At 41.6% G+C, this 25682-nt stretch overlaps 1 protein-coding gene across 1 annotated transcript in view; it reads left to right on the forward strand.

Moving 5' to 3' along the window:
- Positions 1–25682, forward strand: part of LOC101878209 (myosin-1B-like) — a 28222-nt gene that overhangs the window by 1664 nt on the left and 876 nt on the right. The window contains exons 4-32 of the mRNA XM_034067713.1: positions 66–93; positions 191–305; positions 3364–3456; positions 3550–3613; positions 3703–3801; positions 3898–4001; positions 4195–4333; positions 4713–4831; positions 4932–5081; positions 5160–5330; positions 7209–7518; positions 8965–9038; positions 9576–9663; positions 12032–12149; positions 13585–13708; positions 14524–14660; positions 15911–16166; positions 17352–17594; positions 19220–19396; positions 20022–20167; positions 20254–20344; positions 21094–21483; positions 21948–22074; positions 22928–23046; positions 23363–23559; positions 23978–24161; positions 24248–24413; positions 24586–24710; positions 24989–25072. Of these exons, the coding sequence (XP_033923604.1) occupies positions 66–93; positions 191–305; positions 3364–3456; positions 3550–3613; positions 3703–3801; positions 3898–4001; positions 4195–4333; positions 4713–4831; positions 4932–5081; positions 5160–5330; positions 7209–7518; positions 8965–9038; positions 9576–9663; positions 12032–12149; positions 13585–13708; positions 14524–14660; positions 15911–16166; positions 17352–17594; positions 19220–19396; positions 20022–20167; positions 20254–20344; positions 21094–21483; positions 21948–22074; positions 22928–23046; positions 23363–23559; positions 23978–24161; positions 24248–24413; positions 24586–24710; positions 24989–25072 (4238 nt within the window). The remainder of the gene's footprint in view (positions 1–65; positions 94–190; positions 306–3363; positions 3457–3549; positions 3614–3702; positions 3802–3897; positions 4002–4194; positions 4334–4712; positions 4832–4931; positions 5082–5159; positions 5331–7208; positions 7519–8964; positions 9039–9575; positions 9664–12031; positions 12150–13584; positions 13709–14523; positions 14661–15910; positions 16167–17351; positions 17595–19219; positions 19397–20021; positions 20168–20253; positions 20345–21093; positions 21484–21947; positions 22075–22927; positions 23047–23362; positions 23560–23977; positions 24162–24247; positions 24414–24585; positions 24711–24988; positions 25073–25682) is intronic.

Raw genomic sequence — 25682 nt, forward strand, 5'->3', positions numbered from 1 at the left:
AATTGTGAGGAACAAAAGTCCTTCACTTCTCATTTCAACATCTCTTTCTGGTACTTCGTTTTCAGATTCTTGCAACCAGTCAATCCTTATCACGTGAGTATGTTTGGATACACATTTCAAAGCTGACAGAGAAGTAAAGGTATTTCCTATTTCCTGTTTTCTGTAACAATTAATACCTTCATTTCAACAGCGGAGAATCCGGAGCAGGGAAGACTGTGAACACCAAGCGAGTCATCCAGTACTTTGCAACAATTGCAGTTAGTGGTGACAAAAAGAAAGAAGAAGAAAAGAGTGGCAAACTGCAGGTATGTCTCTTGCTCCCCTTTCTCGAGTTTGCTCAAGACTGTGCCTGCAGAGCAGAAGCTATCAATATATCTTTTTGGATTGCACAACTATCAGTAAGTAGAAAGTGTAGCACTGGGGAGGAGACAGTCACAATGCACAGTCCAAGAACACCGATGCTCATTTACCCCTGCTACTTGCCTCCATCCCTCTGAACACTAGTGGAACTCTACTTAAAGGAGCATTTTCTTAATGTAGGAAAGGTCCAAGCCTCAGTTTCTCTCCAGTCTTCATTTACACAGAAGTCTTCACTAGGGAGATGAAGACAAACTAAGACAGCAATTTTCTCTGCACTATGTATCAGGTCATCAGTACCTTATAAGTTCAGCCACATCCACTGCACCTGAGTGGATGCAAGGGTAAAGAGAACAGTTGGTTCCCAGTGGCACATGACTGTGCCATTCCTATTCTTTGGTTTGACTCCTATTGACAGGGGAAGTGCAGTAACTCTGGACTCCATAGTGCTTGTATTGAAGTTAAAAGCCATTTCAATTGCATCAGATAGTAGTTTCCACTGGCTTGTTCTCCTGCCTGTGGTCGAAGTAACAGCCCTTAATGGAGGCATAAGAAAAGGGACGGATTTTGGACAGCCGGGACCATTTGCCTGACAGTAGAAATGTAACCTCAAAAAGGATCCTTCCAGGGAAGCAAGCATATACCCTAATGACTCTTCCTGCTGAGCAGTCCCACTGCCACAATCTGAGCCCACTGGTGTATTTGCAAAGCATGGGTTTCACTCCCTAGCACAGAGCAAGCAACAAACATCCTTGCAACACAAGTGTGTGTCACCAAAGTCTTTGAGATGGTATGTGCATCAAAGTGGGTGACACGTGTCGGCATGTTATTTGAGTACCCAAGGGCACAGAGGAACGTAAGGAGATTCCAAGGCTGAATATTCTTTCCACACTTAGAGGCAGGTGTCTGTGATTGATGGGCTGTTATGGCCAAGGCAAGTGCATCATAAACACTCTTTCCATCAGCAGCATTTGAGAATATCCTGGGCTCGGCTTTCACCAGCTGCTCACTATGCCAGCACTGATCGCAGAACTTGGAGACAGCTGAGAGATGTCTGTCTTTGATATAAGGAAATTCACCTGGCTCTAGATAACAATTTATTCTGCCTTCTTCCAAATACCCTGTTTTACAGTATTCACGATCTCTGTAACAGAAGTATGTGCTTCTTCATGAGAACAATGAATAAAACACTCAGGTTATAGTTATGTCTAGCCCAGCATCCTACCTCAGATGCAGGCTATAATCAGATGCCAGGCAAGAATATATGAGTACAGGAAACATGTAACAGCATTTCTCTAGAATACTGTTTCAGCCTCCAGCACTTTGTCACCCAGCCTATAGGCAGGGCTCCAGAATGAACTTTGTAAAGGATTGCTATGTCATCTTCCATGCTATTCTCCATGAACAATACTCCCTTGGGAGATCCCTGGTCACAGCTGTGCACTAAAAAGAGGTTTGGTGTTGGTGTAGTTAGCTGCACTGACACATATACCTCTTCTCATAAACGGAGAAGAGGAAGTACTTTAGAAAGATGGAAGATACATGTGAAAGGGCACTGCTGTAGAGGTTTGGGGGGTTTAATTAAATATATATATATACATGGAGCTTAATCTGATACTGTGTTGCTTTAATTAAGACAAAAGAGAGAGAGCTTCATATGCTACTGTATTGCCTTAATTCTAGAGAGTCCATTTTCACGGTGGACTGATAACAACTTACTTAAACCCATTCTGCCACCTGCAGACAGTGCTGAGAACGGCACTCCCTCTCCATTGAAAGCTGAGAAAGGCTGCACTAACACCACCACACACAAAGATGCAGGAACTTGACCTGTGCTGCTCATCTGTCATCTGGATACAAAATGATTGCTTGTTCTCATTCTTTTTTTTTCGGTCTTGGAAATTATCCCTGGTAACACTTACACACCCTGACTACACCATGATCAATTATTACTTTGCCAGAATCCTTGAGAAAAGCTTTGCTCTAGCATTCCATAAAAGCACAGGGTGACTCTGCTTCCTGGACCCTATATATTGCAAGGAAAAGGACAGGCATAATGCCACAGAAGCTTCTTTCCTCTGAGATTCGGAGAAAACTCCAGGAACAAACTTGCCAACAAAGTTTTCAAGCTGACAAGCAGGTATTCTTTATTGCGGCGCCGGGAGACACGGGGGATAACTCCTCCTAACGTGTGTCTCCTTATTGCTACACAAGCCATCCTTATATAGTCCCTGGGCATACATACATATTCATGAGGCTACGTATGGATTACATCACTTTCCAGAAAGCTCCCCGCATGCGTACAGAATTGTGGTGGTGGTCTCTGAGGGTCATTTACTTCTTCCAACAATCTTCTTCACTTCTGGCAGCCTTTGAAGCATGCGCAGTAGATGCTTGTACCAGTTTAATTGGTTCGTTAGCACCAGAGACATAATAACCCTCCTATCCTCCTACTTATCAGTTAGTTTACCCGTAGCCTATCCTGGATACCTGCTATTCCCAGATACTCCTTATCCCTGCGTCCTGTTTTTCTAGACTGTTTTTCTTAAGACTACATCAACTATAACGATTTATCTTGTGCCAGTATGTTCTCTATCTGTACTCTATTTTTTCTATGTATTATGCACCTCAGTAATTTTCCACTGCTGTTACAAAGCCATTGAACTTAACATTGCTTAAGACTAATTCTAAAGGTTTATATATTCCATTTTGTGATTTTGTGTTCCCCTTGTTTCACCATATTTTTGCAGTTAACAAGGGTGACACAATACAATACCAAAGCTTTACATGCTGATCATACCTTCTTCAGTCATGCAGCTAAAAAACTCTCCACTTTGGAACCAACAGCAATATTCATGAGTGAATAAAGGCTTAAAAACTCCAATAAATTTTAGGTTAAAAATCACATATGAAGTATAAAAATTGTCTGTTCATGTTATCTCCTTTGTAACATTTGTTTTTAACCAGTAGTAAAATTTCACAAGAAGCTTTTTCTCTTGTAACTAGGGAACGCTTGAGGATCAAATCATCAGCGCCAACCCGCTGCTGGAGGCCTTTGGCAATGCCAAGACTGTGAGGAACGACAACTCCTCACGCTTTGTGAGTTTATTTATTTGGTGGAATGCAGACATCTCACACATGTACCATTCCTTGATTGCTATAACCAATGGGTTGATCTGTACTACCTGACAGGGAAAATTTATCCGGATTCACTTTGGAAAAACTGGCAAGCTGGCCTCTGCAGATATTGAAACCTGTGAGTTAGAGCAAGTCAGTGGAGGTAGAATTTGTGCAATAAGGATCTCAACTTTACCAGGAGGCTAATGACATCTCTCTTTTGATTAGATCTTCTGGAGAAATCCAGAGTGACTTTCCAGCTGTCCAGTGAAAGAAGCTATCATATTTTTTATCAGATAATGTCCAACAAGAAGCCAGAGCTCATTGGTGAGTGCCAGCAGTGCTGGGCTTAGCTCAGTGAGTGCTTCCTCTTTCCACTATGACCTGCCCCAGTGCCACCAAAGGTGTCCTATATACCTGCAGATCTCCTCCATATCTCCACCAACCCCTACGATTTCCAGTACGTGAGCCAAGGAGAAATCACTGTTTCCAGTATTAATGACGCTGAGGAGCTGCTGGCGATGGATGTGAGTACAGGGGAGCACCCACAGGATGGCCCCACAGTCAGAGCAACTGTGGCCAGGGAAGCATAGCTCAGTGCAGGCAGGGAGGCAAAAAGACGGGGAGAAACCCTACCTTCCCATCACAGCACATGTACCTGTTACAGCACCCTGTTCTTCAGCCCTTGTGCTTGTCTAACCTACCCTGTTGCCTCTGCAGAACGCCGTGGACATCCTGGGCTTCAGCCCCGAAGAGAAGGAAGGGATATATAGGGTGACGGGGGCTGTCATGCACTATGGGAACATGAAGTTCAAGCAGAAGCAGCGTGAGGAGCAGGCAGAGCCAGATGGCACAGGAGGTAGTGTTGACTGCAGATTTTGCTTGTGAACTGCAACAGGACACAAGCTAGCAACCCTGTCCCATAAAGTGCCCAACACTTTGAGAATGAATTTCCCTTCCAGAAATTATTTTTTTTTCAGTTTGTTGCAAGTCAGTGACTAAATTTATGCTTGACAAGGAGGCAGAAATACATAGAAATGAAGCATTGCTGCAGCCCTCCAGGCATGAAAGAGGAGTATGCTGCAGCTGAGACACTGCCTATATTAAAGTGGAAACTTTCCTTAACAATAGGTGCATTTGAATAGCACAGAAAGTGAGTTCATTTAACAGGAACATCCTAGAGGGCCAAGACAGCTTTCTTTATCTCATTTGACCTCTTTTGCTGTTTCTGATCCTAGAGGCTGACATAGCTGCCTCCCTGATGGGTCTGAATTCTGCTGATTTCCTCAAGGCTTTATGCTATCCCAGGGTGAAAGTCGGGAATGAATTTGTAACTAAAGGACAAAACGTCCAACAGGTACCTCAACAACTGATCAGCTTTTCATTTTATTCAGGCAGTTCTTTCAACTTTAAAGCTAACTCAACTTTCATTACTGCCTTGGCTGTGTTTCTTACAGGTGTACAATTCTGTGGGTGCATTGGCTAAATCAGTCTATGAGAAGATGTTCCTGTGGATGGTTGTTCGCATCAATCAACAGTTGGATACAAAGCAACCCAGAGCATCCTTCATTGGTGTCCTGGACATTGCTGGCTTTGAGATCTTTGATGTGAGTTACAGTGAGTATAATTGCCCATTGATGACATTTCCAAACTAACTAGCTTTTTTACATATTTTGAATTTGCAGTTCAACAGCCTGGAGCAGCTGTGCATCAACTTCACTAATGAAAAACTGCAACAGTTCTTCAACCACCACATGTTCGTGCTGGAGCAGGAAGAGTACAAGAAGGAAGGAATTGAATGGGAATTCATTGACTTTGGGATGGACCTGGCTGCCTGCATCGAGCTCATTGAGAAGGTAGAGGATTTTTTTTTTTTCGTTTTAGGAGAGCATGTTTCTTTCATGGGCATTTATTTTAGTCCAGTCATTCTTAATAAATGGCCACATATGTCGAATGACCCTCTAACATAAGAAAAGGTCGTTCATGACCCAAAGCTTTGGGAATGACAGGCTCCCTCTGTGATAAAAATGATTACCTGAACATTGCTGGGGTGGACAGAGAGGAGGTACACAATGTTAACTTGGTGTTTAACAAAACTGCCTTTAACAGTAAGGTGAACCTCAAGTCTTACTACTTGCTGTAACAGGTAGAAGTTCTGGTTCTAGCAACACAGCCCTTTCTGGCCCCTCTGTCACTGCTCACTGCCACTGCACTGGGGATCTTAATGAGAATGAACCCCTCACTGCTATGTTACAAGCCAGTGTCTAGTGGCTGTGCACAGCACTTACACATCATGCACAAATCCAATATGCGCATATGCAAACATCTTCCTTCTCAGGAGCATACAGGTATCTGCTCCCAGCACTGTCATTCATGCCCCACATTCATGTTCTCTGCTTTATATTCATTCTATGTGTTATGCCTTTGCACATGTGACACATTTCTTGCTAACCTCCCACACTTCCCACCACATAGCAGCATCTACAGGCAGCACTACCATTCACAGCTACTGCCTGTTGCCTATTACTGTATTTAACACCCCAAATCCACACTAAGTGTTCAGTGGCCACACATTTTGTGTCCCCTATCTATGCAATGCACAGTAGTAAAGCCAGAGGAAGCAAAACACCTATGCTGATCTAATGTTGTAAAATCTTTTGCAATGACAGAAAAGGAGCAAACATTTCTAAGCTGCAAATCATCTGGTACATTCTGTTAGGGATTCTATGAAATGTCTTTACAATGTGTTCTGTAATAGAAGAGCAATCTGGACAGCTAGCTCAGATCTAGATTCTGGTTTATAGACACCTACACTTAGGCAAGATGTATGCTAACCCCCTAGCTCTCATACAGCAGCCACACCTAGACAGCAAAGTCTTCATTCAAAGCATAGCATTCCTCCCCAGCATCCACTTTCTGTGGTTGCTGGTGCTCTGGAAAAACCCTGATTCTAGCTCTGGCAGCTATCTAGCTGAAATCAGATGTAAGCATCTCATGGCATCTTATTAAATTAAACTAAAAAAAAAAAAAAGTTTCATACAAAGAAGGAACTCGTAGAATTCTCTCTAGGCCAGAGAGGTACATTGTCTCCAGTAATATCAGAGGATGTGCTTGTCTGCACTATCAGAAGATACCTAATGTAACTCCAATGAAAGCTCTATGAATGTGCCTACATCTCTGTATTGAAATTCTTCTCATTGTAAATTAAATTCTGAGACAAATTAAAAGTTTGTAGGTATTCTAAAGTGGCAGGTTGTCATTTACACTCCATATAAGGTGTGGAAAATCTGATCGATCATGCACATTCACTGTAGACAGAACCAGAGCCGGTAGATATCAGCTATCTGCACTTTCCTGAGAAGCCATCAAATTAAGTTCACACTGACAATTGCAACCTTATGGCTTGTAACAGACATACACAACAGCATCAGGCTCACATACAGGATGCAGAAACCTACTTCCTAATGATGTAAGGTAATGAGGATCAAAACAATAGATTAAAATATGTATATATAGTCTTTCATTCAAAGGTGCATGTATCTCTGAATACTGCAAACAGTATTGTTGAGTTGCCATGTTCATGGGTAGTAGCTTGAGTAATACAGACTAATTATAGTCAATATAGGCAATATAAATTATAGTCACTGAAACAAGCCACAAATTATATGGAAGGTAACATTTTGTTTACTTTTCTTCTCCACACCATTTTCTTCATGTTTTCATATTCCTCCCAGCCCATGGGCATCTTCTCCATCCTGGAAGAGGAGTGCATGTTCCCCAAGGCAACTGACACCTCTTTCAAGAACAAGCTCTATGACCAACATCTGGGCAAGAATAAAAACTTCCAGAAGCCCAAGCCTGCCAAAGGCAAGGCTGAGGCTCACTTCGCTCTGGTGCACTATGCTGGCACTGTGGACTACAACATCGCTGGCTGGCTTGACAAGAACAAGGACCCCCTGAACGAAAGTGTGGTAGAGTTGTATCAGAAATCATCCTTGAAGCTACTGTCCTTCCTTTTCTCTAATTATGCGAGTACAGAAACAAGTAAGTGCTTTATCAGTGATGATCAATAAGGCAAGAACCAACTAAAGTCTACTTTCTCTTCTGCTCTCTGTGGTATACTTTAGACTCTCTATCATCCCCTAAGGTGACCTTGTTCTTGTGTGCACTCAGTTATGCCAAAATTAAGATATCAACATGCAGAACTGCTGAAAACACCACATTCATGTGGTGCAGAGAATTAAAACACAGTGAATCCAATACAAAGTGACTCACTATTTTGTGAATCATGTGCATACTTACTCATCCTCTAGACAGGTACCAACTATACATGTAAAGTACACTTTAAGTAAAGCACTTTCTAGTCTTTGGGGACAGAGTTTTGTTTACTGAGGTGAACTACAAGAACTAAAAGGAGTCCATGGAACTATTTCATACCCAACTGAGCAGTTCTGGTGTTGCAAGGGAAAATGTGAGACAGAGAATACAGTGTAATAGTCCTCTAAGGACATCAGAGAGCAGTCCAGTCTCTTGCACTTTTTTGTGGCTGGAGATAATCAATTTGGACAGTCAACAGGTCTGCCTTACCAAAACTGGCAGCACAGATTTCTACCAAAAAACTCCCAATACTCTGGCAGCCTGAAGGCTGGGCAAAAAGACGAGGCAATATACAGCAGTAGTCAACTCAGCTATCAGGCATATGGACAGCAGGGTTTGGGGTTCAAGAAGGTACTGAGTGGGAACTTTCCTGCAGTCCAGTTTGACTGAGATAATGTGTCTAGGCAAGCTCTTAGGAAATAGTGGGGATGTGTCAGCTGTGGTCTTTGTAGGTATCATCAATATAAGGAAGGTGAGACAAAAAGGTTGTGAAGATAAAATTTTGGATAAAGTGTGAAATTAGGAGAACAAAGACTTCATTTAAGTCTCACTTTTATTGGCTTCAATGGTGGAGCAAATCCTAAAAGGCAATGAGCTGCTTGGATTTGTATTTCTGAGGCTGTAATTTGTTTCCTGTCATGGGGAAGCAATAAACCAGGATAGATCTTTGTTTTTTTAGCTGGAACACTGGATTAGGAGACGTTTCTAAAGCAGCTTTCACTGCACTGATAAACAAATGTCAACTGCTAAGCCACATTCTTGTGGTGTTTCATCTAATTAAATAAAAAAATAACTGTGGCTATGTCTGTAAGTAGAAGGAAAGTGACTAGAAGCACAGCATACTGTTATGAAAGTTATGTCAGGCCACAGGGATTCCACACCACTAAAGCCATGTACATTATGATGCAACCTAAATCATGTATCTGAGAGCAAGTATACCATACACTGCTCAACAACCAGCTAGCAGCAGTTCACTAAAACTCTCATGCAGCAGTGAGTCTTTAAAATTCAAAGTTGATTATTTTATTGGCCTATGACCAAAAAAAAGGAAGGTGATGCCTACAAAACATACTGCTTACTCTAACCATTCGCCTCTTATCTACTTCTTAAAAGGTGATACTTCTGGTGGCAAGAAAGGTGGTAAGAAGAAGGGTGGCTCTTTCCAGACAGTGTCTGCTGTGTTCAGGGTATGTGAATTTCCTTTTATATGAGCCATGCTTCCATCAAAATGATCCAAGGGCTAAACCACGTCTCCTATGAAGAAAGTTAGTGTAATTCAGCCTGGGGAAGAGAAGGCTTCAGGGACACCTTACTGCAACCTTTCAATATATAAAAGGGGCTTATCAGAAAGACAGAGGAACACTTTTCATAGCGCATGTAGTGACAGGACTAGAGGCAATGGTTTTAAAATGAAAGAAGGTTGGTTTAAACTGGACTTAAGGAATACAGTCTTTACAGTGAGGGTGGTGAGACACTGGAACAAGTTGCCTGGAGAAGCTGTGGCTGCCCCGTCATTGGAAGTGTTTCTAGTCAGGTGGACGGAGCTTTGGGCAACCTGGTTTACTGAAAAATGTCCCTGCCCATGGCAGGGGTATTGGATTTGATGAACTTCAAAGGCCCCTTAAAATCCAAACCATTCTGAGATTCTGTAAGTCATTGATATTTGAATGAGGATTCAAAAGCTTTATCCCTCAAAGTTCAAACCCATGTTTTGTCTATCATAGGAAAATCTAAACAAGTTGATGACTAACCTGAGAAGTACCCATCCTCACTTTGTGCGATGCCTGGTTCCTAATGAGACCAAAACACCTGGTAAGTCCATCATTAAACTCTGAAGACATGGGACTGGTGGAACTTGGCCTGCTTAGCTTCTACATCAACTTCTCCAAGAACAGCTCCTTTTGCATGTGAAACTTTTGTAGGAATTGGCCTGCAAGACAATGTCCAAATAAATCTTTTTTTATTGTTTACAGTGAGTGTGAAATTTTGGGCCTTACACAGTCCACAGCAATTACCCATCTTAATGTGTGTACAGCACTGAAGATGAATAAGATGGGCTTGATCACAGCTGATGAAATGGTCTGTTGTGTGTAATAGCACTAGCAAATCCCTAAAAAGTGCCTAGTTTTAAGGACTACCGTGTCATTCAGAACTGTTGGGTTCAGCCCAAGACCACTTACCAATTTCTAAATATTCAGTGTTATGATCTGATTCACTGAGCTGGAGGACTGTCAAAGAAATCATGTATCACTTGCAGAATTCCAGGTACAAGCTGCTGGGTGCTGCTAGCACTTGGAAAGCATTTTGATTTAAATGTCCTTTTTCTTTTCTTTATATAATTAAATATTAAACTCTCACAAAGAATTTTGTCTCTGGGCACAGTCAAGTTTGGGAGTATTTTCATGTGGCCACTAAATTAAAGTACCTGGGAGGAGACTTGCTTGTGTGGGTTTTAGGAGTCATAGAATTATAGAATCAACTAGGTTGGAAAAGACCTTTAAGACCATCAAGTCCAACCTTTACCTCAGAATTGCCAAGGCCACCACTAAAGCATGTCACTAGGGTACTCATCTACACAGTTTCTGAACACTTCCAGGGACAGTGATTCCACCATTTGTGGAATCTTCACCACTTCCCATTTCAGGGCAGGCTGTTCCAATGCATGACCACCCTTTACTGAAGAAATTTTTTCCTAAAATCCAGTCTAAGCCTCCTCTGGTGCAGCTTGAGGCTGTTTCCTCTTGTCCTATAAGTACTAGTAGAATGATAAGGTAGATACTGGTAGAATGTAGTGGCTGCAACAGGAATATGAGGAAACAGGAGCTTAGCATCTGTTTAATTTGCTCAGGAAACAAAAGACCTATTTCAGAACATTCCTTACCTTTCTTGTTTATGTCTCTGTGTAACCCCAAAAACCACAAGCAGGATTTAAGCAACACATACATGAATGACATTCGCGTTTCAGCTATTCATCTAAACCATTTTTATATTCAGTGGAGAGAAGCTGGCATTCTAAGATATGATTCATCTGTCCTCTTTTATACATCTACCTTAGGATGAGATGAATCACATCCTAGAAGAAACTTTTTTACTCCACTGACTATAAATGAAGCCCAAATGGAAATGTCCACACTTTGTATCCTAGGTGAAGAAAGAGGAATCCCACTGGGGTCTTGATAGTCAAGTGTAAGTGGGGAATTAAGGAAACCTACTAAAATAGAAAAGCATATATGAATTAATTATTTTGCTAGATATTGCTGTCATTTTAATGTTTGGTTGGTTGTTTTGACAGTTGACTCAGAGGGAATCTTAACTTTTGCCCTTCAAGAAAAAGAAAAGTAGTGCTGTGTGAGCAAAATTAAGTGAAGGGACAGAAACTGGACATCTTCTGATTTTTAGCTGGATTTTGGCTGCTTGTGCTGAACTTTTCTAACAAGTTCTTTGGGTACAACTATAGATTACACTGAAAAGATAAAGTTAAGGGTATGGACCACACCATACTAATTAAAGTCTCTGGCAGATGGTGGAAATTTCTGCATGACACAGTGGCTCCAGGAGGTTTTTATTTTGTCAATTGTACTTTGTAATGCTTGAAAATTAGGATTCTAAATACAGTCGATTATTATCTCCAATAGATATATTAGAAGGAGAAAGATAATTCTTCCAATTTAAATAAACTGTCCTCTGCAGGTAGACTGAAAGCTTTAAGCAACCTGCTTATCCTTTCCTGTGTTGCAATCTATCTAGCTATCAAATCTAATTAAATTTGAGTATAGTCAATACTTGCATGGCAGATCCAAGGTATAATGTGAGGTATATAATGTGAAGAGCTGATTGTCTGCATTGTGCCACCTCTACCAACTCTTAATGTGAATGCTGATGCTGTAGAAGATCTTTCAGCTGGTCTCCTAAACCACTGTCCTGGCATATTTAACTAACATGGCTGCATGCCTTTTGGCCGTTGCCAATTCACAACTTCTGCTCTTCTTAGTACGATCTCTGCAAATTGAATGAATTGAAGACATGTTCTCTCTCCAATTCCTGCATCTTTAATCAAAAGACAGTTGAAATTTATAAAAAAAAAAAAGAAAAAAAGAAAAGGAGGTCATTCTGTAATGCTAAAACATATGGAGATTCTTTGGAAGAAAGGAAGAGTCACAATGGATGTATTTTGTTTAAGGTGAAATGGACCATTTCTTGGTGATGCATCAGCTGCGGTGCAATGGAGTTCTAGAAGGCATTCGAATTTGCAGAAAAGGGTTTCCAAGCAGAATCCTTTATGCAGACTTCAAGCAACGGTAAGTCTTCAGTTACTACTGCCTTTTAAGATAAAGCCTCAGTAAACCAGCAGCTCAGGTGACAAGTCTGGTGACATCATTGAGGGAAACCCTCTGAATCAGACTAGATTAGAATCATTTGAGAGAACCAAGTAATAAATACTGTCACGTCACCCCAGTCTTTCCTTCTTTGATCAGACCAGAGATTTTTTGATTCTTCAGAACCAGTACAGTTTCTAAACTGGAGTCAATGCCTAATGGTTCAAAGAGATGCAAAATGCTTGCAGTGTAATGCATTACGTGGCATTAGAGACTCTCTTTGTAAGTCTCCAAGAGAACAGATACAAAAACAACACACATCAGCTCAGTCTTCTTACTGTGCACTGACTAAGCATGCAAAACTCCAAGAATTTCCCAATGCTCTTCCCCTGGCCTGCATCCTCTGCCCTGCTTTTCTCATCTTTAAAATGGAGACAATTAAATATGAGCTCAGTTGCTATAAACACTTGAATCAGAACTGGCTGCTATTACATTTAAATGTGACTGTAGCATTTTTCATGTTGAAACGGTGTGAAAAGGACCCAAGACCTCTCTGAAAATGCCCTGCAACCTGACGTTCAGTAAGGCATTAGCTGTTCTCAATTCTCAAATCATAATTTGACATGACAGGTGAAGGAATCTGTCCATAATGGCTATAGTTCACAATCACAAAGTGCTTTAAGCTCAAAGCAAATGTGCTGAAGTACAGGAGGAACTACAATGGAAGCCTAAAATAGAGAATAAATTCATTGCACCACTATCACTGTCTCAATTTTACATATTCTCTTTCAAGACAGACTTGAGAATAAGAAGTGTTCCAGTGCAGAGTCACACATCCTCATGTACCTGAAGAAATCCGTTTAGGATGAGATAGTCCTTTCCATGACACAGGATTACCTTGATCATTAAGTTCCCTTACAAAAAGCTTAAACTGCTTTTAGCATTTATAGAATAATACTATGCTATTTTTAATCTAAAGGATTCAGTTCACTGCTACAACTTTATAGAGCTGTGAGCTGTGCAAGACCTGTATTTCCTTTAGAATACAGCTGATTTTGATTAATAGTTTTAATTCATCTTCAACTTTGAGTAGCATCCCTCTGATCAATGAAACAAGAGAAGAGGCTGACATGTTCTCACTATGTTCTTCCTAATTCCTGGACCTACAGGCACTCTTCAGTACACACATTAGTTTTGTATGTAACAACATACTGTGTTGTTACACAGCCAACAGATTCCGCTGAGGACTAGACATGTCCTCTTGTCATCACATTCCGTTCAGGCAAGACTGTCTCATTTCAGATGGCATATTCAGCTGCTTGCAGATAGCTCAGCTTCCATATATTTTATGATATATGATGGATCATATTTTCCTCACCCTGCCTGCAGTCAGTCTTTGCAACCTGTCTTACCACAGGTACAAGATACTTAATGCCTCAGCCATTCCAGATGACCAAACCACTGACAGCAAGCAGGCTTCAGAAAAGCTTCTTTCCTCCATTGATGTTGACCACAACCAATACAAATTTGGCCACACCAAGGTAAAGCCCTTGTGGAAGAGTGGGTATGATTATGAGAAAAAAAATTTGTTTGTTGAAAGCATTTCTTGCTTATGAAATCAGCTTTCACAATGGTTAGAAAGAAAGCAAGAAGGGGTACAGAAAACTTCTCAGGTTCTGGAGTTATATATAAGGGGTAACACTGTCAGCCCTGGGAACACCATACTACCAGAATGACCAGAGTAGCTGCAACTAGAACTAGTGCTGCCCCTTTCTTCTGCCAGTTGAACTTTTTTGTACTAGTGCATGTTAGACAGGCTCAGACAAGTTTGGACAGTCAGATTTTCCAGAGGATATAGGCACACAAGTCTATCTTCCATATCCAAAGCAGTGTCAGGTGGGACACTGATTCTCTGATTAGCAGAATCAAAGCACTACTATATCTGAACAAAAAACAAATGACCTACCCTACTGAGTAGACATCACATATGCTTCTCAAGCCATTTCTAAGTCAGTGAGCAAATTGTGAACCTAACACAGAAGGGTAGAGTATAGCAAAGAGACAGAGTAAGATACAGTACTAAGTTGAAAGTTAACTTTTTGTTTTAAGAACTACTGATGAGCTAACTCTTCTACAGACTACACTGGAGCAGTCATCAAATAACACAGCAATAATGTGATTAGATCATTCATAGAATAACTTGTTGTGAATCACAGGAACACTGAGGTTATGAATACCGACACAAAATTTCTTTAGCTGTTAAATTTTTACTCTGCAGGCATTTTTCCAAAACTGCCTTGTACTACCCAGCATCAGCTGCCTAAGCCTCAAAATATTTGACACTCTTATGTTCTAGGTTTTCTTCAAGGCTGGTCTATTGGGAGTCCTGGAAGAGATGAGAGATTGTAAGGTTGTGAGCCTCATCACTAGTATACAAGCTTTCTGCAGAGGGTTTCTCATGAGAAAAAAATACAAAATGATGGGTGGAAAAAGGTAATGTAAGAAAATACTAACAATCATGCTGTGTCAGACCCAAAGTCCATCAATGCAGTACACTGTCTGAGACAAAAACCTGTTCTCAGGAGAGACCCCTAGAAAGACTAGGGGAAAAAGAGCAAGCCCAAACAGTTTCCTTGTCATAGCCTTCCAAATTCTGGCAGTGGTTATTAAGCAATTGGACCGTGCAGCTGGACCATGATATTAAGTATTTAACAGTGAACTTTTTCTCCAGGAATGCACTTAACCTATGACAGAGACAGCCATCTAAGCCAGCTGAGGTCTGTCTGGTTTGAACATGTTGTCTGATAATTTCACTGGATCACACTGTGTTTTGTAAGGAATGGCATATGATCAGTCTCTTCTCTCCTTCTCATTCATTTTCTTTCATGAACCCATCATCTACAATGAACAATTCTAGCTTGTACAAAGAAGGTACTTCCGTACTTTCAATCATCCAGGATGCACTTCCCATTTTCAGCTCTCTCCCTTTGAAACTGGATGAATCATGCAAAATTTATAGTGTAGGAGTGGCAGCACTGGGTGAGCCAAGCAAATTTTCTCAAATGTTGACAAGCGAAAGCTTTAGGGGGAACAAGGATTGCATAAATATATAGGGTGCTCTGCCAACCAGCTGCTTTTATTTGTAACACTATGCAGGATATATTTAGCTCAGGGGCTTCCTGAGCCAGGTATAGTTTCTAAGAACTCAGTAACTCTGACTGGATTTTTCTGGAAGGAATTGTCTAATTACCCTTTGAACTACGGGCATCAACAACACCCTTTTGCATTCCAACGTATAATTTCTATATTTCTAATATGGTATTTGCTATTTTGAGTGACCCAAAAAGCATCAAGCTGCTGTTTCCACAGCTGACAGTAACTCCCAGATTTCAGCAGCAATACTTGGCAAGGATGTCAGTTTTCACTCTGGTATTTACCTGAACACTTGAACTTTCTTTAAGACAAAGGAAAGTCTCAGAGATTCCCAGGTAACATGCCAGAGAAGTTTGTCTGCTTTGGAGTATTTCTCCCTCTTATATCCAGACACAGTTATTGTTCATGCCACTGAACCAGTCATTCTGCAATCAATGGCCTAGAAACGACTCTTTTATTAATAGAGAAGAAGAAAAAATTTCATGCAAAAGTTCTCTGAGGCAAAAGATTTATGCCATCTAGCCAGTAATCAGAGTGTTTCTAACCCAAGTCTTACCATCCTCATAAACTGTGTTTTCATGTATTTTCAGAGAGTCCATTTATACCATCCAGGACAATATTCGTGCATTCCTGAACATGAGGCACTGGCCCTGGATGAAGCTGCTGACCATGATTAAACCCTTGATGAAGAAGGCAGAATCTGAGAAGGAGATAGCCAACATGAAAGAGGAATTTGAGAAAACCAAGGAAGAGCTTACAAAGTCTGAGGCAATAAGGAAAGAGCTAGAGGAGAAAATGGTGACCCTGGTGCAGGAGAAAAATGACCTACAACTTCATGTTCAATCTGTGAGTAACCTCAGTTTTTAGTTTAACACACTTCTTATTCTGCTTTCCCTCCCCTTTTCCATGATCCTTCAGAAACAGACATGTAAAAGGGCTGGATTCTCCACTGCTTTTACCTGGTTTTGTCATTTACACCTAAACAAAATGACTACAAAGCACATATGAAACACTCCTACCAGTAGGAATACAGGAGATTCTGACTGGGTGCCCATGTAACCCCACTTCATTATTAAGCAATCACTAGGGGAAGAATCAGATGTCCTACAATATATACAGTGTGCTCCTAACAATGGAGTCTGATTCTGGATGAAATACAAGCTGTTTCCTCATCTGCTGACCATTATAACAGGGAGCCGGGACAGGAGTGCTTTTCTGTCACAGACAGAACTGAAACTGTGGAGCAAAAACTGATGCTTTTCTCTGGAATACTGCTGAGACAAGTCTGAAATTACACAAGATAGGAATACTGTCAGGTTTTAAAAGGTAGTAGGATACTGTGTGGGCAAGGACAGTCTGGTGCAAGTAGACCTGTCGCTTGTTTCCCTGCGCTTTCTAACCAGTTGGGTTTTGAAAGAGTCTTAGAATCATAGAATAGTTAGGGTTGGAAAGGACCTTAAGATCATCTAGTTCCAACCCCCCCACCATGGGCAGGGACACCTCACACTAAACCATGTCACCCAAGGCTCTGTCCCACCCAGCCCTGAACACCACCAGGGATGGAGCATTCACAACTCCCCTGGGCAACCTACTCCAGTGCCTCAGCACCCTAACAGTAAAGAACTCCCTCCTTATATCTGATATAAACTTCCCCTGTTTAAGTTTGAACCCATTATCCCTTGTCCTATCACTACAGTCGCTAATGAAGAATCCCTCCCCAGCATCCCTATATGCCCTCTACAGACACTGGAAGCCTTCTCTTCTCCAGGCTGAACAGCCCCAACTTTCTCAGCCTGTCTTCATACGGGAGTTGCTCTAGTACCCTGATCATCCTCGTAGCCCTCTGTGGACTTGTTCCAACAGTTCCATGTCCTTTTTATGTTGAGGACACCAGAACTGCACACAATACTCCAAGTGAGGTCTCACGAGAGCAGAGTAGAGGGGCAGGATCACCTCCTTCGACCTGCTGATCACACTCCTTTTGATGCAGTCATGAGGTAAATACAATATGCCTTCATTATGTTCCAATAGGTGAGTGAAAATCTAGCTGATGCTGAAGAGAGATGTAGAGGACTCATCAAAAATAAAATCCAGCTGGAAGCTAAAATTAAAGAAGTAAGTGAAAGAATGGAGGATGAAGAAGCGACAAATGCTGACCTGACAGCAAAGAAAAGGAAACTTGAAGATGAGTGCTCTGGGCTGAAGAAAGATATTGATGATCTTGAACTGACTCTGGCCAAAGTGGAAAAGGAGAAGCATGCAACAGAGAATAAGGTGACAGGGGGATTGGGGAATTATTATTCTCCAGACAATTTTCAGTTTTGTGGAAAGTTGCAGTCATTCCTAAGTTCTCTGAAAGGAAGTGATTATGTGCCCAAGGCATAGGAGGGACATATTGCCACTTAATTTCCTGTGAAAGGAAATCTGTGAAAATTATAACTTCCTCTTAGAAAAAATATGTTTTCTGTGACAGTTCAAAAAGAGTTGAAAGTTTGTTATGGTGCTTGACAGAGAATTTCCATATTTGGCTATATGCACTCATAAAGAACCAGTATACTTGTGTCTCTTGTGAGGCACATTAGTATGCTTATGAGTAGCCCAGCACAGAATGGGTATGTTGGTCCTTTCTCACGTGCATTGAGGAGAACTGATTTTGCAGATGTCAAATGTTTTCTTATAATTCTCTTATATTTAAGAAGACTACATCTTAGCTAGGATGGACATCCTTTCCATTGACTTGGCAATACGATGAGAATTCTTCCTGACTCCTAAGGTTCAGACTGTCAGTGTAGCAAGGAGGGTCTCTATCAGGCAGTCATGAATTCATTTAACACCCAGTAAAAGCAAAGGTCTCTTCACTTACATCTCAACAACCAATGTGAAGAGGCAGAATTGAGATATATATGTTAGAACTCAAAAGCCCACATCTGTGGTGAGTGTCCACTGCTGTGGAAACAATACTAGAAGAGATCTAATTAAAACATTGAGGTTCCTTTCACTGCCATCACTGAGAACAATACTGGATCTTAAGTTTGCAATTACAATTATGCTGGATATTTCTAAACTAATGCTCAGAATAAATCTATCTGGTGCTGGGTGTTAGGATGAGGGAGTGTCTTAATCAGTATCAGGACCACATAGTTAAAGCACTTAGCAGAGTGGACTTTCCTTATTCCTACTGTTAGGCTTTCCCACCCAAATGAGACAAATGGGAAGCAAGGGTCAGGCAGGCTAATGCACAGCACCTGATGTGTTTGGGATAAGGTTGCTGATACGCAGTGTTCCTTGAAGTACAAGGAATAAGTTTCCAAGATAGAGCTAGCAGAGCTCCAGCAGCATGGTTAGAAGCTCCTGCCCTAAATTTGTGATCACCTGTTTCAAGGGCATAAGGTTCTTTGTCATGTCACATCTTTGTTGTGTTCATTTCACTTTTATGGAAAACTTAATGTATTTCTTATCTTTGGTTATGCTTAGCACATGACAATACCTTATAAAGGTATTATAAAGAACCTCACTTGCTGAGAATTTACAGCTGTTTACCTGGCAAATACATCACACGCAGAAAATACATATTTTCAGCAAGAGCAACTCAGAGGCCTTTTGTAAATCCCAGTGGGAAAAGCTTGCAGAGGCAGGTGAAGGTCTAGCACATGTTCCACTATAGAATTCAGCAGGATAGAGCTGGTAGTCAAAAACAACTAAAAAATTCCTACCACTGCAGGACCAGAGAGGTATGACTGTTAAGCGTTACACTTGTTGCTACACTCACCATGAATGATAAGAGACCTTCTGTTGAGAGCATTTTGACTAATCCATGAAAGATTTTGCAAGGATGTACTCTCTGTGCTCTCGGTCTGTCATGTCTCAAGGCACCCCCTCATAGTATGGATGTCTAACAGGTTAAGAACCTTATTGAAGAAATGGCAGCTATGGAGGAAAATATTTCTAAACTCACTAAGGAGAAAAAGGCCCTCCAGGAAGCCCACCATCAGACACTGGATGACTTGCAAGTTGAGGAAGACAAAGTCACAACACTCAACAAAACCAAGACCAAACTGGAACAACAAGTAGATGATGTAAGGAAAACTTTTGGGGTTGTGTAGGTGGATGTACTGACAGATTAGAAGAGTCTATATGTCTATAGCTAGGAGTATAAGAAACACCTAAAGCAGCCAAGCCAACTCTAATACTTCCAGCTAATAAACCATTGCCAGTTGACAGAATGTTGTGGAATCCAGGACATCTATATTTCCCTAGACATGTAAACTATGTTCATCACTGGGTATTCCAGTATTGTAGACTTTTGTGCCCTCTTTTAATCAATTAGCTGGACCACTACATCTGTAGCAGTCTGAAGTTTGATGCAGTTATTTGTGGTCTCTTACTGTGCAGTGTGGATGCACTCCAGGAAGTTATGGACACTGGAAATTTGTCTATACTTTAGTGACTGCACCTACTGGAAAATTTAAATTTCTGTATTTTTCAGAAACTTGCATTTCAACTGTGCACAGCCAAGCTGTGGACAGCTTAATGTCCAAAATCAAATCACAATGGCAGCTTTAAACTTGCAGCCAGAGGGTAACACAGGTGGAGATGAGAAGTTTACACAGGATCTGTTTCCACTCTTCATCAATTTTTAATGAATAATAGTTATTTTCAAAGTAGAATTATGGGTTTCACATTATGTTTTATGTGTTTTAGCTTGAAAGTTCTCTGGAAGAAGAGAAGAAACTGAGAATGGACCTTGAGAGAGCAAAAAGGAAACTAGAGGGAGATCTGAAAATGTCTCAGGATTCCATCATGGATCTAGAAAATGATAAGCAACAGATGGATGACAGACTAAAAAAGTATAGCACTGTTTTTTTATGCTCTGAATTCTAAAATTCATATTTAATCTTAACCATATTGAATTTGCATTCTTGTTCTTTAACAGAAAGGATTTTGAAATCAGACAGCTGCAAGGTAATATAAAAGATGAGCAGGCTCATAGTTCTCAGCTGCAAAAGAAAATTAAGGAGCTTCAGGTAGAGTATGAGAGTTCTTGGTTTTTTGGTAGCCAAGCACATTTTCCTTAGAATTAATAGATGTTTATTCTTAGACTGTTCTACAAAAATATTTTCCTACACATGAATAAAGCAGCTAACAAGGACTCTGGGTGCTGTTTCCATCTTAGGGAACTTTTACAGGAACTCTGGCCTCTAATCATACATAACTACATAAGAAACATTTTAAGTAAAGCTTGTGGCAGGCTTTGAAAATGGATCAGTTACTGAGTTATAACAGTAGTGAACCCACTGAGAATCAATCTGTCATAATCAGGACACAGATCACATTCTAAACGCAGAGCTAGGAAGAAAATTCCTTTCAGTGCTCTTATCCCATGGTTGGTCATCTCAAGGTTCCTTCCTTCTTGTTTGACGATAGCAAGAAGACACTGTTTTGTTTTGGCTTGACATTTGGGGAATCCCTAACAAATCTGTTTTCCTTTACATTTTCAAGAGACACATCCCCGATTTCTTCAGAAAAGTTCAATACTAGATCTTTCTTAACATAATTAATCTATTCTGAGCTATAATATAACAGGAAATACCAGATATTGCATTCACTGTGGTTCTAAAAACAAATATTACATGTCCTAGAAAATAATTCAGTGAAATTTCTAGTGGTGCACTATGCTGATATAAGTGGATGTGAATGTTTGCTCCTTCTTCCTTAATAGTAATTTCACATCTGTCCATCAAGAAGTCTTTATTTAACCAATTAACTTTCACAGGTTCGAACAGAGGAACTGGAAGAGGATATTGAGGCAGAGCGAACCTCTCGGGCAAAAGCAGAGAAGCATCGGTCTGACCTCTCGAGGGAGCTGGAGGAGATCAGCGAGCGCCTGGAAGAAGCAGGAGGGGCTACAGCAGCTCAGATCGAGATGAACAAGAAGCGTGAGGCCGAGTTCCAGAAGATGCGTCGTGACCTCGAAGAGGCCACGCTGCAGCACGAAGCTACAGCTGCTGCCCTGCGGAAGAAGCACGCAGACAGCACCGCTGAGCTTGGGGAGCAGATTGACAACCTGCAGCGAGTGAAGCAGAAGCTGGAGAAGGAGAAGAGTGAACTGAAGATGGAGATCGACGACCTGGCCAGTAACATGGAGTCCGTCTCCAAAGCCAAGGTATGCAAATACCTTAGAGATATTTCTGCCTGAAAAGAATATTTCTTTGTGGTGATTAAAACATAAGAAAGTATTTATATTTTAACTTAGAAATTTAAGTTAGTCATGCTTAAAAATAAACAGTTGCACTTCATCACTTGAACTGAATTGTATATTTCTGTAGTAGTATAAGAATATATTATAACATTTGGTGGATAGCCAAAACAATTCACCTGAAGAACCTAATCTAAAGAACTATAGGAACTCATTTACTGGTTCAGAACAGTATGATATGAAATGAAAGGCACAAGTCTTGTCACTTCTTTGTTTTCCCTAAAATAGAAATTACTTCTACCTTAGCCATTTCTTATCATTTCTTCATTCCTAAAACTGGCTTCATTTTTGGCCCTTTAGAAGACTTGAAATTCTCAGTAATTATGTGTTGAACCACCAATCATCCTTCATTCTGTTTTTCATGCAAACAGGCAAATCTGGAGAAGATGTGTCGCTCCCTAGAAGATCAGCTCAGTGAGATTAAGACAAAGGAGGAGGAACAACAGCGCACAATTAATGACATTAGTGCTCAGAGAGCTCGGCTACAAACAGAATCTGGTAAGACATTTGTGGGGTTTAAAGAGAACACTGTATATGACATGAGGCTTTAAAAAAAAAAATGGTGAGAAAGATCATGGAGTCTTGCTGGAACCACAGTTGAACATGAACCAGAAACGTGCTCTTGTGACAAATGCAGCCAACAGAATCCCAAGATGCAGAAGTCTTGCCAGCAGGTTAAAGGGGGTGATCCTTCTCCCTGCTTGCACAGGTGAAGGCCCACATGGGGTGCTGTGTCCTGTGCTAGGCTACACATACCAGACAGATACAGACATCCTGAAGCAGGACCAATAACATGGACTGGAACAAACAGTGCCTGGAACAACCTTCACAAGGGTGTGGTAGAGTCTGATCACTGGAGGCTTCCAAGACCTGACTGGAGAGGGTGCCACATAACCATATCTAGGTGCTCTTTCCCATGAAAAGGCTCTTCAAATGGGACTGTTCTATAATGCTATGGCTGGAGTTTCAAAGAATTCACCTACTTCATAACCTAGACTTCATCCTTCTTCTTCCCAGACTCATGTAGGGGAGGACAGGGATGTATCTGAGCACATACACAGTATAGTACTAATTCTGACAGCTTGAGGCTTGAAGTGACCATGGGACTTAGTGCAAACATACATTAAGACTAGTCAGATATTGGAAAAGGGGCATGATGTATCTCATTTCTTGTCTCCAAGAAAAATATTTCAGCATTCTCAGAGATATAGATAGGTATTAGTGATTAGAATTCCATGTAAGAAATAAAATAGTGTTAAACTCCTAATATTTTTATATGCATTTAATTATCGAGGTTGACGCTTTTCAGTAAGTCATAAAAAGGCTCCTTTACTCATCTGTCCTCTCTCAGGGGAATATTCGCGTCAGGTGGAGGAAAAAGATGCTCAGATTTCTCAGCTGTCAAGAGGCAAGCAGGCTTTCACTCAACAGATTGAGGAGCTCAAGAGGCACCTAGAGGAAGAGATCAAGGTGAGAAAGCTTCCCAGTCTTCTCCATTGGATTTCTCCTGTCCAGGAGGGGCTTCAGATACATATGAAATTACACAATGAACATGAGGGAGAAAAAAAACACTTGGGTAATGCAGTCAACTGTTCTCATACAAGCTTTGCTCTAGCTTCGCTACAGCCTTGTCATTAATTCTTCTGCAGATTCACAGATCTTTCTTTCTCCTTCAGTAGCTTGCCATCATTCTCACAGTAGTATAATCCAGTGCCCATGAATACTTCAGCCAGGAGATTTCCCAGGACACTTCCATTCATTGACACCCTCACATTCTTCCCCACAGGCCAAAAACGCGCTGGCCCACGCCTTGCAGGCTGCTCGCCACGACTGTGGCTTGCTCCGGGAACAATATGAGGAGGAGCAGGAAGCCAAGGGAGAGCTGCAGCGTGTCCTGTCCAAGGCCAACAGCGAAGTGTCCAATTGGAGAACCAAATATGAGACAGACGCTATTCAGCGCATGGAGGAGCTGGAGGATGCCAAGTATGTGGAGAAGCTGGGCAGGGCTGGCAGAGACTGAGAATGGAAATTTGGGGAGACCACTGTGATACTGTCAGGAAGAAGTCAATGCGCTGCTTTAGGAAGGGGTGGCAGGAAGAGACAAAATATAACTAAGAGCAGGTATGCACAGGGTAAAGCAGTAGCAGCAAAGTTGTTCAGATGCAGAATAGCAAAGACATGCTCATGTGAGTAACAGTGTGAACAGCAGAGCATGAATTCCTGCAGCCCAGGATTCAGACATAGAAATACAGTGGCTGGCTGGGAGAGGTCCTACACCTCTTTATAAATGGGGATCACACACAACCAATTGGGTGCAAGCGCTCCTGTGAAAAACATACTGGCTGCACAACACTGGCTCCCATTTGCTTCCTCACCTGGACCTGTACTTAACACCTTCCAGGAGGAAGCTGGCACAGCGCCTGCAGAATGCAGAGGAACATGTTGAAGCTGTCAATGCCAAATGTGCCTCCCTGGAAAAGACAAAGCAGAGGCTGCAGAATGAAGTGGAGGACCTCATGATTGACGTGGAGAGATCAAATGCTGCCTGTGCAGCTCTGGATAAGAAGCAGAAGAACTTTGACAAGGTCTTTTGGGCTCCAGACTGGGAGTTCCTGGGGATAGCATCCCCTCCTCATTGTCACATCCATACTGACACCCTGTTTCTCTTCAGATCCTAGCAGAATGGAAGCAGAAGTATGAGGAAACACAGGCTGAGCTGGAAGCCTCCCAGAAGGAGGCCCGCTCTCTCAGCACAGAGCTCTTTAAGATGAAGAATGCCTATGAGGAGTCCTTGGACCACCTGGAAACGCTGAAGCGCGAGAACAAGAACTTGCAGCGTAAGTGCCTGGCCCTCTGCTCCTGGCAGGGCTTTCTCAACACCCACCAGTACCCACTGCTTCACATGGGTCTGTGCCTGCAGGTGGGCAAAGATGCCTGTCACGTTGGTGTGTGAGGGCCCTTCCCATTCTGCTCTGTGCCTGACCATGCCACTGGTCCTTGTTCCCACAGAGGAGATTTCTGACCTCACGGAGCAGATTGCTGAGGGAGGAAAAGTGATTAGTGAGCTGGAGAAAGTCAAGAAGCAGGTTGAGCAGGAGAAATCTGAGTACCAAGCCTCACTGGAGGAAGCTGAGGTACAACCTGTTCTTAATTGTTCACTTATCATTTAGCACTCACAGTTTAGTAACCTCAGATATGATTTATGAAATTATATGCATAGAGCATATAATTTTTTTCATATATACCACACACAGGAAAGGGGAATTTTGGACATCATTAAATCTTCGGGTACACAGCGATCTTTCCTGCAGTCTCAGATCTCATGTTATACATTATTATTCAGGAGAACAGTTCATGTAAATTGACTGACAGTGATATTTATACAATTAACAAACATTATTTTTTTTTTCAGGCTTCCCTGGAACATGAAGAGGGGAAGATCCTGTGCCTCCAACTTGAGCTCAACCAGCTAAATTCTGAGATGGACAGGAAGATAGCAGAGAAAGATGAGGAGATTGACCAGATGAAAAGAAACCACCTCAAAGTTGTGGAGTCCATGCAGAGCACCATGGATGCTGAGATCAGGAGCAGGAATGAAGCCCTGCGTCTGAAGAAGAAGATGGAGGGAGATCTGAATGAAATGGAGATCCAGCTCAGCCATGCCAATCGCCAGGCTGCCGAGGCACAAAAGAACCTGAGAAACACACAGGGAGTGCTCAAGGTATGGCACAACAAAACAGGTGCTCACTGGTTTATGAATAAGATATGTATTTCCCTCTTGTACAATTCCATCAGATCTATAATGAAGTTAAAATAGAAAAAGGGAAAAAAGGAAAATATAGTTCATAGTCTTTCTTTTCTTTCTTTCCAGGATACCCAGATTCAATTGGATGATGCTCTCAGGGCACAGGAGGACCTCAAGGAGCAGGTGGCCGTGGTGGAACGCAGAGCAAACCTGTTGCAGGCTGAAGTTGAGGAGCTACGGGCAGCTCTGGCACAGACAGAGCGGACGAGAAAGGTGGCTGAGCAGGAACTGATGGATGCAAGTGAGAAACTTCAGCTCCTCCATACCCAGGTCAGTGTAGAAATATGTTTAGTATTTATAC

The sequence above is a fragment of the Melopsittacus undulatus genome, chromosome 11, assembly GCF_012275295.1.
Source record: "Melopsittacus undulatus isolate bMelUnd1 chromosome 11, bMelUnd1.mat.Z, whole genome shotgun sequence".
Classification (NCBI taxonomy): Eukaryota; Metazoa; Chordata; class Aves; order Psittaciformes; family Psittaculidae; genus Melopsittacus; species Melopsittacus undulatus.